Source organism: Phaenicophaeus curvirostris, chromosome 17 (genome assembly GCF_032191515.1).
Source record: "Phaenicophaeus curvirostris isolate KB17595 chromosome 17, BPBGC_Pcur_1.0, whole genome shotgun sequence".
NCBI lineage: Eukaryota > Metazoa > Chordata > Aves > Cuculiformes > Cuculidae > Phaenicophaeus > Phaenicophaeus curvirostris.
Window position 1 is genome coordinate 2,166,725 of NC_091408.1, and position 12,016 is coordinate 2,178,740.

General features: G+C 54.7%; 1 protein-coding gene across 3 annotated transcripts in view; it reads right to left on the reverse strand.

Moving 5' to 3' along the window:
• MYO18B (myosin XVIIIB) overlaps positions 1 to 12,016 on the reverse strand; it is a 68,718-nt gene that overhangs the window by 52,924 nt on the left and 3,778 nt on the right. For all 3 annotated transcript variants that reach the window (XM_069871383.1, XM_069871382.1, XM_069871384.1), the window contains 8 exons: positions 11,725 to 11,791; positions 11,054 to 11,166; positions 10,671 to 10,847; positions 9,297 to 9,495; positions 8,347 to 8,489; positions 7,199 to 7,299; positions 6,673 to 6,736; positions 5,663 to 5,807 (listed from right to left, as the gene is read on the reverse strand). In XM_069871383.1, the coding sequence (XP_069727484.1) occupies positions 5,663 to 5,807; positions 6,673 to 6,736; positions 7,199 to 7,299; positions 8,347 to 8,489; positions 9,297 to 9,495; positions 10,671 to 10,847; positions 11,054 to 11,166; positions 11,725 to 11,791 (1,009 nt within the window). The remainder of the gene's footprint in view (positions 1 to 5,662; positions 5,808 to 6,672; positions 6,737 to 7,198; positions 7,300 to 8,346; positions 8,490 to 9,296; positions 9,496 to 10,670; positions 10,848 to 11,053; positions 11,167 to 11,724; positions 11,792 to 12,016) is intronic.

The following is a 12,016-nucleotide window of genomic DNA, read 5'->3' on the forward strand; positions in this document are numbered from 1 at the left end:
TGAGATCACCAAGCTCAACTGTACCTGTCCATTACTAAAGCAGATCTGCTTGTCTTTGTCACCATCCCTCCAGGGGATGGTGAATCCATCACCTCCCTGGCAGCCTCTGCCAGTGCCTGAGAACCCTTTTGGTGGAGAATTTTTTCCTGATGCCTAATCTGAGCTTGCTTTCACTTGCTACTTGGGAGAAGAGCCCAGCACGCACCTCACCACAACCTCCTTTCCAGAAGCTGCAGAGCGATGAGGTCTCCCCTCAGCCTCCTTTTCTCCAGGCTCAACAGCCCCAGGTCCCTTAGCTGCCTCTCATAACCCCTGTTCTCCAGCCCCTTCTCCAGCTCTGTTCCCTTCTCTGGACATGCCCCAGCCCCTCAATGTCCTTCTTGCAGTGAGAGGCTCAAAACTGAACCCAGGATTTGAGGCTTTGTCAACCTGCTCTTTTTCTTCCACTTATTTTGCCATTAAAACATTTGCACTGCTAATGGGACAAATAAAACAGCCTGTTTGTTCCCTTTTATTACCCCAGGAGGGGACAGGGAGAGAGAGGAGGCTCCTCCTGGCTCGAGCGCTTAATTTATTTGCCCTGCACTAAATTCTCTAGTCTATTCTCTGTTGACCCATCGCCTGATGTATGACATATCAAAGCCTATATATAACAAAGGGAAGAGCTGTGTAATAGTGTGATTAAAGAAATCTGCCATTCTGGCTGCATTTCCCTGACTGTTTGTAATAAAGACGTCAAAGAGCTGAACGGATGGTGCCATAACTCGATGCGTGGGGAGGCAGCCAGCCTGGACCGGGGGCCGTGGGAGGGATCGTAAAAACCTCCACAAAGGAAAAGCAATGTCAGCAGGAACCAGACCCCAGAGCTTTCCCCAACACCCCAATGAGCCAGCAGCAGCAGCCAGGATCCAGCCAGGATTCCACTTTCTGCTCCCGCTGGCCCAGCTCTGGACCCTGGACCATAGTCGGGATATGGAGGAAAATCAACTCTCACGCTGAGCAGGGATGCATTTGGGTGCAGACCCCTCGGCACCTGCCTCGCATGGGGCTGGATCTCCCTCCTGCTCCCTGCGTGGGGCCTGAGCTGCTCAAAGCACAATTTCCAGCAAATCACCTCGTTTTGCAGACCCAGGCAGGAGATCATGAAGCTCTTCCCAGTTTGTGCTCCAAACCAGGCTCTCCCTGCCCCAGCAGAGAGGTGTAATTCTCTCTAAATCCTCTTGCCTGGGGAAAAGAAATCTTAAGGACATCCTCCAATGTACAGAGGCTTGTGGCTGGATGGTCACTGCACCAAGATCAAGCCCCTGGAGACTGGGGCACCCAGGTTTAGGTCTTTTCCATGAAGCCAACAAGCTTCATCCGGGCAAAACTACTGAAGAAGCACAGAGAACCACCACCCTACTGAAAATAAACCATGCAAAATCAACTGTGCTTCTCTCTACAGTAAGAAAACCAACGTGCCAAAGAGCAAAAGGCTTTAGGAGAGTGAGAGAGAGAAAAATTGGCAAGATGGAGAGGCCAACTCTAACGCGATCCTTTCCAAGAATCATTTTGATGAACGATGCTGGAAAGCAGAGGAGCTGTTCCCGGCAGGAGTGAGGTGTCTGCCACTCACTCGTGGCACAGACCTACAGCAAAACCAGTGATTTAACTGCACCCAAGGTCAGTGTCGGGGCAGCAACCCCAGGACAGCTGCTCTGCAAAGGGACAGCAAAGCTAAAGCGGAGGCAGAGGCTCCCTGTGCTGAGTCCTGTTCACCTCCAGTGCCAGCACGGCTGTTGCAGCCGGTGCCAGGGAACACGCTCTGGGCACCACGAACAAAGCAACAGTCACTGACAAAACCACGACTTGTAAAGCCGTGTCCTCTACGTCTACAGAATCCCAGGGAAAGGAGGAGCTGGAGCAGGCTCCCCACACACAGACAGGTCCCTGGGCAAACTGAGAGCATCTCAAATTGGAGAGGAATGATCGTTACACGGCTTCGTGATGTTGCTGTTTGCATTTTCTGCCTGACCCCCTCTCCCACCTCAGCTCCATCCCACCCACGGCGCTGCAGCCACCGGCGCATCCTCCCCTCCACAACCTCAATCACCCCAGGGATGGGTATGTTAGTGATGGAAGGGAAACTCTGGTGCAGTGCTGATTATGGGTATGATGTTCCCTCCTCCTTTTAGCAACAAGCAGCAATCAAAAAATTAGGGTAAATCTGGGCATCGAGCTTGGATGGAAATAAGAACAAAGTGTCATTTCCACATCAATTAAGAAAAGGTCAGTACATCTCAGAGGCCGTAAAAAGGGAGCAATAATGCAGGTTTAAAGCTTTTTTCTCATCTCTGCTGGGAAAGTAATAAATCAGCCGAGTCCATTCCTGATTGACACATATACTCAGGATGCTGCATAATTAATGCCCACCAGATCCTGCCAGGTACTCTCCCTCTTAGATTTTGATGGATATCCCCATTATTGTACTTGGCTAAATGGCTTCCAGCCCTTCTGGAAACTTTCACAAAGCTAAAAGGGTGTTTGTGGGGTTTCATCCCTGCTGCCCCTGCCAGCCCCATGTCCCTGCAGACAGACGGCAGGGCAGGGCACACCAGCACATGGGACCCCAGGCTCAGATCCTCCTTCTGCTCCGGCCCTGGCACCACACAGGCCCATCTCACGAGATGCTCAGATGCCTGTTTTCTGGGTTTGAAACAGGAATGCTCATTCTCCTGCATCCTGTGAGGACACGATGCTGCAGCAGTGGGGCTGTGCAGGACCCAGCCTGGGACACAGCAGCCTGCACCTGCTGGAAGATCAGGAACTGACCCCTGGCTACTTGCTGGGGGTCTTCCACACCAGACCCCAAAATCCCTTCTGGCTACCTGGGCATTCCCACCCCTCCACCATCCAAGCTGCTGCTGCAGGGAACCAGCCCCGTCCCCGCAGCCACCGTGTGAGGATGCTGCCCTGGTGCCACCAACCTCAGCAAGGCTTAGGGGTGCTTGGAGCTTCCCCAACCTGAGCAGCAGCTCCAGCCCCCTCTCCTGCACTTCTGCTCTTTGGGATTTCCTCTGTTTAAGGTGTCGAGGCTGCTGTTTTTGCAGAATCCTCTGCTTAGTGCTCTGCGGGGTCCAGGAGGAGCCCTGCTTGGTTCCCATCCACAGCGCGCGCCCGCCTGCAGCTCCAGGAGGACTCCAGTGACTTGGAGCTACTGGAAATCCAGTCGCCTCTATTGAAGGCGCGTGGTGGGAAGCCCTGCAGCACGCAGGGAGCTGCGGCGCTTTATTTTTATTACAGTCAGCAAAACGGGCAGCTTGAGAGCGAGCTGAATGCTGACCCCCAGCTGCGCCCGAAACTTCCTTCCTGGTTAAAGAGGCAATGAATAAATGGAAATATGTAATATTCTGCAGCCCACAAAAGGAGCTGGAAGCACTTAGGTGAATGGGTACCTGGGATGCCCTGCTGGCCTCCGGCTGTTAGGCTGCTTCCTCACAAAAAGAGCTGCTCTAACACGTTTCAAAGGCAATGGGAAATGCTGACACTGGGATGGAGCTGGCTTTTGAAATTCAACCTTTTCTTCTCGATGTTTTTCTAGCTGCAAATGTATTTTCCACTCTCAACCAGAGACGGGCGGTGCAATTCCCTCCTGCTTTATTCCTGGGCAAACTGAATTAGTGACAAGATGATAGGCAGCAGCAGAAGGGAAAAAAAGATGCATTTAACCTGTGCTGGGGCAGAACAGCCGAGCAGGGCACGTGGAGGGGCCACTGTCAGGGGACGGCAGTGGCGGAGGCTGTGACAGTGCCTGCCTGCACTCCTGAATGCCGGGGAAAAAAACAGTGCTGAGGCTCCCTTTGGTGAGATTTCAAGGAGAGGATTCTGAATATACAACTTCAAAGTGCATGAAAGGGGAAGGGAAGAGATGGCTATCAGGAGACAGGTTTAACAGCATTAAAAGAGTCATCACCCCCTCTGAGACTTTTGCTCCATCCAGCTTTGATACATTTTTTATCCATACTTCCTTTCATTTCTCCCCTTTTGTTGATGCACGATGGGGGAATCAATAGCAGAGTGAGTGATGCTGAGACATGCTCTGGTTGTTAATCCCATACCCAAGTCCGCTCTGAAGCCACCAGCCCTGCCTGGGCCCCCTATCAGCATTCCTAGTCATGTTGAAATAATTCACAGAATAGTTTTGGTTGGAAAAGACCTTTAAGATCATTGAATCCAACCATTAGTCCAGACCTGCGAAGTCCACCATCAGACCATGTCTCCAATCTACTAGTCTTTTAAACCCCATCAGGGATGGTGACTCAACCACCTCCCTGGGCAGCCTCTTTCCATGCTCGACAACCTTTTCAGTAAAGAAATTCCTCCTAATATCCAACCTAAACCTCCCCTGGTGCATCTTGAGGCCATTTCCCCTTGTCCTCCCTCTGTCTACCAGGGAGAAGAGACCAACACCCACCTTGCAACAACCTCCTTTTAGGTAGTTTTAGACAGTGATGAAGTCTCCCCTCAGCCTCCTCTTCACCAGGCTAAACACCCCCAGGTCCCTCAGCTGCTCTTCATAAAGCTTGTGCTCTCAATCCTAATTACAACAAGATTTGTTGAGTACAGCACTCGATTCATTTCTAGGCTGACTTGCAGGATGCCTGGGACAGAAAGTTCAGCAACTTTGAGCAAACCAAACTAGCTCACCCAGCAAACCCTTCAGGGCCAACACAGTAACTGTCCCTCCATCTGCCTTTGAGCTGGTCACTGTTAAAATGAGACACATCACCATCTGCTCTCCTGAAAACTTTTGAAGCAGAAGGACTTTCATTCTTTTGCCAAGAGCCTTATCACACGCTGCAGCCTGAGACAGCAAGTTCATTGTTTTAAAAGTTGGAAGGGCATTAGGGGAGATGGAAACGGAGAAAGAGAACACCAGAAAGGAGAAAGAGAACTCGCTGTAAGTGCTGACAACATTCATCCTTTTAAAATAATTAATAGATGATTAATTGCATAAATTACCATAAGGTATGTTATGATATGTTGCAGAGACATTTATAAATGTCTATGGCTTATTTTATAGCAGCCTTTATGCAGCCTTCATAAAGTGAAGTGTGTAAATCAATGTGGCTGTGTCTAAAATGGGTTAGAGCACACCTTAAAATAATTTATAAGGAATAAGGCAATTTCTATGTGCCTGCATTAACAAAGTCTTTACAAATACAATCTTCATCCAGACTCATCCTATTATAATTCAGTTACTGTACTGGGCACTCAAGAGATGATGGAATTATTGCTCCCTGAGGTCGTCCCTTCGCAGTGTCACTGGGGACAAAGTGCCAGCAAATGAGTTACCTACCCTGGTCCTTCCCAAAGAGCAGGTACAAGGTGATGCCTTGCAGCCACTGACCTGTCTACCCATGGTCGGGAGGACAGACTGACTCCAGAAGTCTCCACAGGACAGGACACCAGCACGCAGAATCGCTCAGCTCCTCCAGAGGCAACGAAGAGCTCAGAGCAAAACCACCCATGCAAAGCCTCTGGGCAAGCATCACTCCTGAATGCTTCTTGGTGTGCAGCGCACACAAGCACCAAACACTTCTAGGACATGTTTTCTCACCCTCCTGTAACCACCGGCTCTGAGAGGAGGTATAAGGAAAAGAAATACAGAAGATCCGCTTACCTTTACAGGCGCCAGCGGCTCCCAGGTGGTAGATGCCAGCTAAGATGCGCCAGACAGCCGCCTGCTCCTCCGCCGTGATGCCCAGCGTGCCCATGGCAGCCTGGAGCTGGGCGAATGCCACCGAGGCTTTCTGCTTCTCCTCGGACTGGGAGAGATGGGAGAGGAAACATCACTGCCTCTGTCGGAGAATCCTGGGCGCTGACTACAGGGATACACACCGGGGGAACCACGTTGGGCAGGAGTGTTGGTCTGTTTGAGGGCAGGAAGGGTCTACAGAGGGATCTGGAGAGGCTGGATTGATGGATGGAGGCCAATTATATGAGTCTCAACAAGGTCAAGTGCTGAGTCCTGAACTGGGGTCACAACAACCCCGTGCAACAGTCGAGGTTTGGGGAAAAGAGGCTGGAAAGCTGCCCGGCAGGCTAGGACCTCGGGGTGTTGGTCAACAGCAACTAACCATGAGCTAGCAGTGGCCAAGAAGGCCACCAGCATCCTGGCTTGCAGAAGGAGGATCAAACCCCACCTCTGAACCCAAATTTGCTGCTGCATCAGCAGGATGAGGACCCATGGTACCTCGCTGTGCTCTCCACAAGAGCTGCTGCTCAAAGAGCTGATTCCTTTGGCCACCAGACCACAGCAGGAGCTCCTTGATGAAGATCAAATATTGAATTCATCAATAGGTGATGTAACTGCATATTGCTGTGATTCATTCCAGCACTTTGGCTCACAGGCAATCTGCCTGATCTTTGCAAACAGCTCTGACTAATAAGGAGCTGGTGCTGGAAAGCAAACGCAATACTCTATCCCCTAAAATATCACATTCTGGGCTCTCAAAGGAGACATTCTCCTCCCACCTCAGGATCTGCTGCCACAGGAAAACATCAGAGGTTGTTGGCCCTGAAGCAGCAGGCTGTGTCCTTGGGGTGGACTGACAGTGTCCAAAACCTGAGCACAGATACCAAGCAGCATCCCCCTGCAGGCAGTTGCATGGATCCAGCATTTTTCCCTACCTTCGAGAACGGCTTGATCCCAAAGGAATTGCTCTCAGCCGTCTGGTGCAAGTGCAGTGTCGTCCTGGAAGCAGTTACAGAAAATAAGACTCAAGCTCCTTCCTGTCCCCAGCCCTTCCCAAGCCCCCTGCTCTCTCCTCAGGGAGCATCTCTGACTCCCACAGACCCCTTTGCCTTTACAGGGATGTCCAAGGGTCTCCATCAGGAAAGGCTCCTGCATCTCTGCCCCAGACAGGGGGATGAAGCCAGCACCAGATGGGACAGGACCCTTCACCCAAGGTGGTGCTAGTGAAGGGGCAAAAAAAGCACAGAAAATGTCCCTGTTTCCTAGAAAATCTCTGATATAGGAGTGTATAAAAATCCCTGCAGCATCACTAATGTGATCACCCTCAAAATCTCCTTATCAGAGAGGTCTCAAAAACCACATTGCTGGAGCAAACTTGGCTATAAACTACGAGGGAGCTCCTAGGTGATGAGGGTACCCATCAGCTGAGCATCCAGGAGAGGAGTGGAGCCGCACACCCACCTCTGCGCCGCATCCAGCCCTGCCAGCATCAGGGGGAAGACGTTGAAGTTGCTCTCTCCGTGGGGCTGCTGGGCGACACGGCCCCTCTCCAGCAGCACGGTCTGGGAAGGGAGCAGAGGCAGGTGTGAGCAGCACCCCCCAAACCCAACCAGGCAGGGACAGCCTCTCAGCACCAGCAGCGTGGCTGGTGCTCCGAGGCAGCCTGGCATGTAGGGAAGAGAGGGGATAGTGGAACCCAGAGACTGGGAGATGCTACTGGGAGCTGTGAAGGAGGGGATGGATTTCTCCTTCCAGGGGCAAAGCTGCTTTTGAGGTAGCTTCTTCTGCCCTAGGTGTGCACCAAGGGGTGACATTTCAGCACACGGGTGCAACACCCACGGTCCCTTCCCACCTCCAGAGGTCTGGGCAAGGGGATGGCCCTAGCAGAGATGCCACAGTCTCTGGATGAGCCATTGCCTGGGCTTGAGACGAGCCTAGATCAGCTTCCAGCCTTGTCAAGGTTGTTCAATGCCAGCACCAGCACCAGGAGAAAGCCCCTTTAGAGCCAGGACTTCCAGTTGTGCTGTTCTCTCCATGAGCATCCCAGGATAGAACTGGTGGTCTGGAGAGCTCCCACGGGCACAGTCCCACCCCTGCACAAGGACAGCTACACTGGACAATCAGCTCCCCACCAGTGCCTGAGGCAGAGCAGGGGCAGCCACGGAAGCCCTGATGTTCCAGGACACAATCTCGAGCTCTCTCCTCCATCAGAAGAGCCCTGGGGCACAAGAAGCTCTGATTAAAGTGCCCTGATGTTGATGAAAGCCCCCAGACAATTCTGCTCAAGGCTGATGTGTAAGGTGCTGCTAATGAAATGATGAATTATACATTTCCTCATAAACATTTCATTCCAGTGCTGTTCTGCGCTCCCTGCCAGGGGAGGGGTGATGGGCTGCATGGGACCCCACCAAGCCACTGACAGAGCTCCTGCTCAGCTGTGATTTGAGGCATCTTTGGTCTGGGAGAAGCAGAAGGGAGCATCATTCCTGTACCCCTCCCAGGGCCACTGCCACTCTCATCCCTAAGCTGTTGGCCCTTGTCATCCCAAGGACACCCAGTTTCAGCCACAGCCCTTCCCATCTCACCAGGCAGTAGGAGCAATGGGATACCTGGAGATGAGCAGCGGTTATCTGGCCAGTGGCAGTGAAATCCAGTGACAGGACCATGGAGAAGCGCGTGGAGTTGCTGTTGTGGCTGGTGGTCACTGACCCAAAAGCTCCCAGGACTGTGAACATCGCTTGGATCTTCTCCACTGCAAAACCAGCACCGGCAGCACCGTGAGCCTCCCTGCAGTGGCTGCAGCTCTGCATTGCTCCGGTGCTCGCTGAGAGAGAGACAGACCCTGCTGCTGCTGCACCAGTGCGGCCTCAGGGCTGCAGCCAGGTTCTAGAGGAGGCTTCTCCTCCTGCCTGCACCTCTGCCTGCTCCTCTCAGGGCTCTGTCCCAGCGCATGGGGACCCAAGGTACCAGCTGAGCTTAGCATGAGGTTAGCATCCTGTACCATGACAGCACATGTGTCCTGGGAATGCACCAGCCTGCCCACACCTCCAACCTCTCCCAGACCATTTGTCAATCCTTTGTGAGAGCATGATGTACCCGGAGCTCACCCGGACCTCTGAAATCCAAACCTGCCCTCTAAAGCTACTCATTGCTCAACGGCGCTTCCTCTCCCATCACCTGTAACTTGAGCAGATGGGAAAAGCACTGCCCCAAGCACACAAGTAATTCCCTTCTGCTGCTTACTCGGGTGTTTATCAAAATAGCAAATCTGTTGGGTCTGGGAGGGGTAAAAGGCAGCGACACTCACAGCCGTGCCTCTCATCTTCTTCCCAGGCTGCAGCCTCGTGGCCCCAGCAGCCCGTGCTGTGCTTGCACAGCCACACAAAGCCACCCCAGTAGGGCAGGAATCAGACTGGGAATGAGTCAAATGGAGACCACCAGCTGGTAACAGCTTCTCATTCACATTTCCACACGTTCCCCAGACTCTTCTTGCCAATTCTGCCACCCTACAGCCCCGTTGCTTTGCTCCAGGGCTCACAGTGGCCACACAGCCCCATACCTGAGACCCTGCCGTCCACGCTGCCTGCCGTGCCCACCAAGTACTCCAGGGCTCTCTGGCAGCACGTGGTCTTCCCAGCCCCGCTGCGTCCCAGGGACACGATGGCCTGATCCTGCCGCTGCATCAGGAGGTTCCTGTAGGCTCTCTGTGCCACCGAGCAGATGTGCGCGGGCATGCTGTCCCGCTTCCCCTTCAACGCCTGCGGAGAGAGTGGGAGAGCACGTCCCAAAATAGGCTCCTGGTAGAGAAAGTCCTGAAGAGGTGTCACACTCACGGTGATGGTCTCTCCCAGACCACCCCCAAGATTCCCAGGAGAAGGGGAAAAGCCACCCAGCCCAACAAGCCTGGCGTCGCTGCACCAGCACCCAGGGAGCCCCCAGCAGGACCTGCTATGGCTTGGCTCATGAGCAAACACCACACCAGGCACTGCGCCCTGGGACCGTTCTCTCCCCAGCCTTGGCACCCCCAGGCCACTCAGGGGGCGCACTCATAGCAACACAGCGATTTTCTCATGGAAACCATGAAAAAAATCTGTGCTGGGAGCAATGCCCAGCTGAAAGCATCCCTGGCTCTGAGTGTGCACAGCCCCAAATGTGCTCAGAGCATCCCTAGTCCTGATTGTCCTCAGAGCATCCCTGGTCCCAAGTGTCCTCAAAGCATCTCTGGCCCTCAGTGTCCTCAGAGCAACCCTGATCCCAAGTGTCCTCAGAGCATCCCCGGCCCTCAGTGTCCTCAGAGCATCCCTGGTCTCAAAGTGTCCTCAGAGCATCCCTGGCCCTCAGTGTCCTCAGAGCATCCCTGGTCCCAAAGTGTCCTCAGAGCATCCCTGATCCTCAGTGTCCTCAGAGCATCCCTGATCCTCAGTGTCCTCAGAGCATCCCTGGTCTCAAAGTGTCCTCAGAGCATCCCTGATCCTCAGTGTCCTCAGAGCATCCCTGGTCCCAAAGTGTCCTCAGAGCATCCCTGGTCCCAAAGTGTCCTCAGAGCATCCCTGATCCTCAGTGTCCTCAGAGCATCCCTGGTCCCAAAGTGTCCTCAGAGCATCCCTGGGCCTTGGTGTCCTCAGAGCATCCCTGGTCCTCAGTATGCTCAGAGCATCCCTGGCCCCGAGTGTCCCCAGAACATCCCTGGCTCTCAGAGCATCCCTGGCCGTTTTGCTTCCCGGCCGCGGGCCTCTCCAGCCCCGAGCATCCCTGCATCCCCGAGCATCCCTGCATCCCCGAGCATCCCTGCATCCCCGAGCATCCCCGCATCCCCTCCCTGCGCTCTGACGGTCCCACGGTGCCACCTGCCGGCCCCGCACTGCCCGGCGCCCTCGGCCACTGTCCCCACGCGGGTGGGTGACCGCTTCCCACGGGAGGTGCCCCCGCTCACCTTCCCGGAGCTGCTGCTGGCCGCAAAGCTGGGTCTGATGGCCACCAGGCTGGGTCCAGCATAGGTGCAGGGCAGCCGGGACTGGTAGCGCTGCTGCAGCGTGTGCACGGCGCTGCACTCGTTGAGGCTGATGAGCGCGGCCAGATCCTCAGCGTAATCCAGGTTGGGGGGGTTGGTCTGCAAGAAGAGAGCCAGAGGTGCCCCCAAGCCATGCCAGGCTGTGTCCGACCCCACCAGCACCCTGACCCCTCGGTCCCATCCACCCTGGGACGATGGTTTGAGCAGCGGGGATGCTCCGGGTCTCATCCTGCCTGGGTGCTGCCACGCACCAGGTGCTGCAAGGTCCCTCCCTTGCAGCAGGCAAACCCGAGGAGGGGGCTCACCCGCTGGATGCTGTCCTCGTCCACCTCGGTGATGCTGCCGTCTGCCTCCCGGCGTACCCTCACCCTCCCTGCTGGCAGCTCAGGGGTCCCCTCGTCCGGTTTCAGCTGCGTAGCTGCAACGAGAGGCCACTGAGTCCCACCAGCACAGCACGGCCGAGGTAGCTGCGACCTTGGGACCTACCAAGGGACCACGTCCCATCACACCCACCCTGGTCCTTATTCACTTCCCAGTCCAGAGCCTCCCCAGCCCCAGCCATTCCTTGTCCTGAGCGTCCTCAAGCATCCCTGGTCCCAAGTGTCTTTGAGCATCCCTCGTCCTGAGTGTCCTCAGCGCATCCCTTGTCCTGAGCATCCTTGAGCATCCCTGGCCCCAAGTGTCACTGAGCATCCCTCATCCCGAGTGTCCTCAGCACATCCCTTGTCCTCAGTGTCCTCGGAGCATCCCTGGTCCTGGGTGTTCCCAGATCACCCCTAGCTACCATGTTTCCAACCCAGCCCCGAGCCCCCACTGGCCCTGAGTGTCCCCAGTCCCAAGTGTCCTCAGAGCATCCCCAGCCCCGAGTGTGGGACAGTAGCCCAGCACCAGAGCAGCACCTGGTGCCCCCCCTGCCCCTGACCCCACAGCCGGGTCAGATACAGCTCTCAGCTTGGGGCAGAAGAAGGCAAGTTACCGAGAGTGAATCCATCCTGCTGGACAAGCCAGACCTTTTCCGCTTCGTACCAAACGTCCCTCGGAGCCTGTGGGGAGGAGAGAGGGAAACGATGCAGGAGCCAGAGGAAAACTGAGCTGGAAAAAACATCCCTTGTCTCCTGGACAGCAACACTTCCAGCCAGACCCTTGTCTGGCCCCAGGACCACCTTCCCCAGCCCCAGCTGAGCCCACAGGACAGGAAGAGCTACATGAAACCAGAAAAACAGCATCATTGCCTCGAGATGAGGGGTAACAGCCCGGCAGGTCTACAG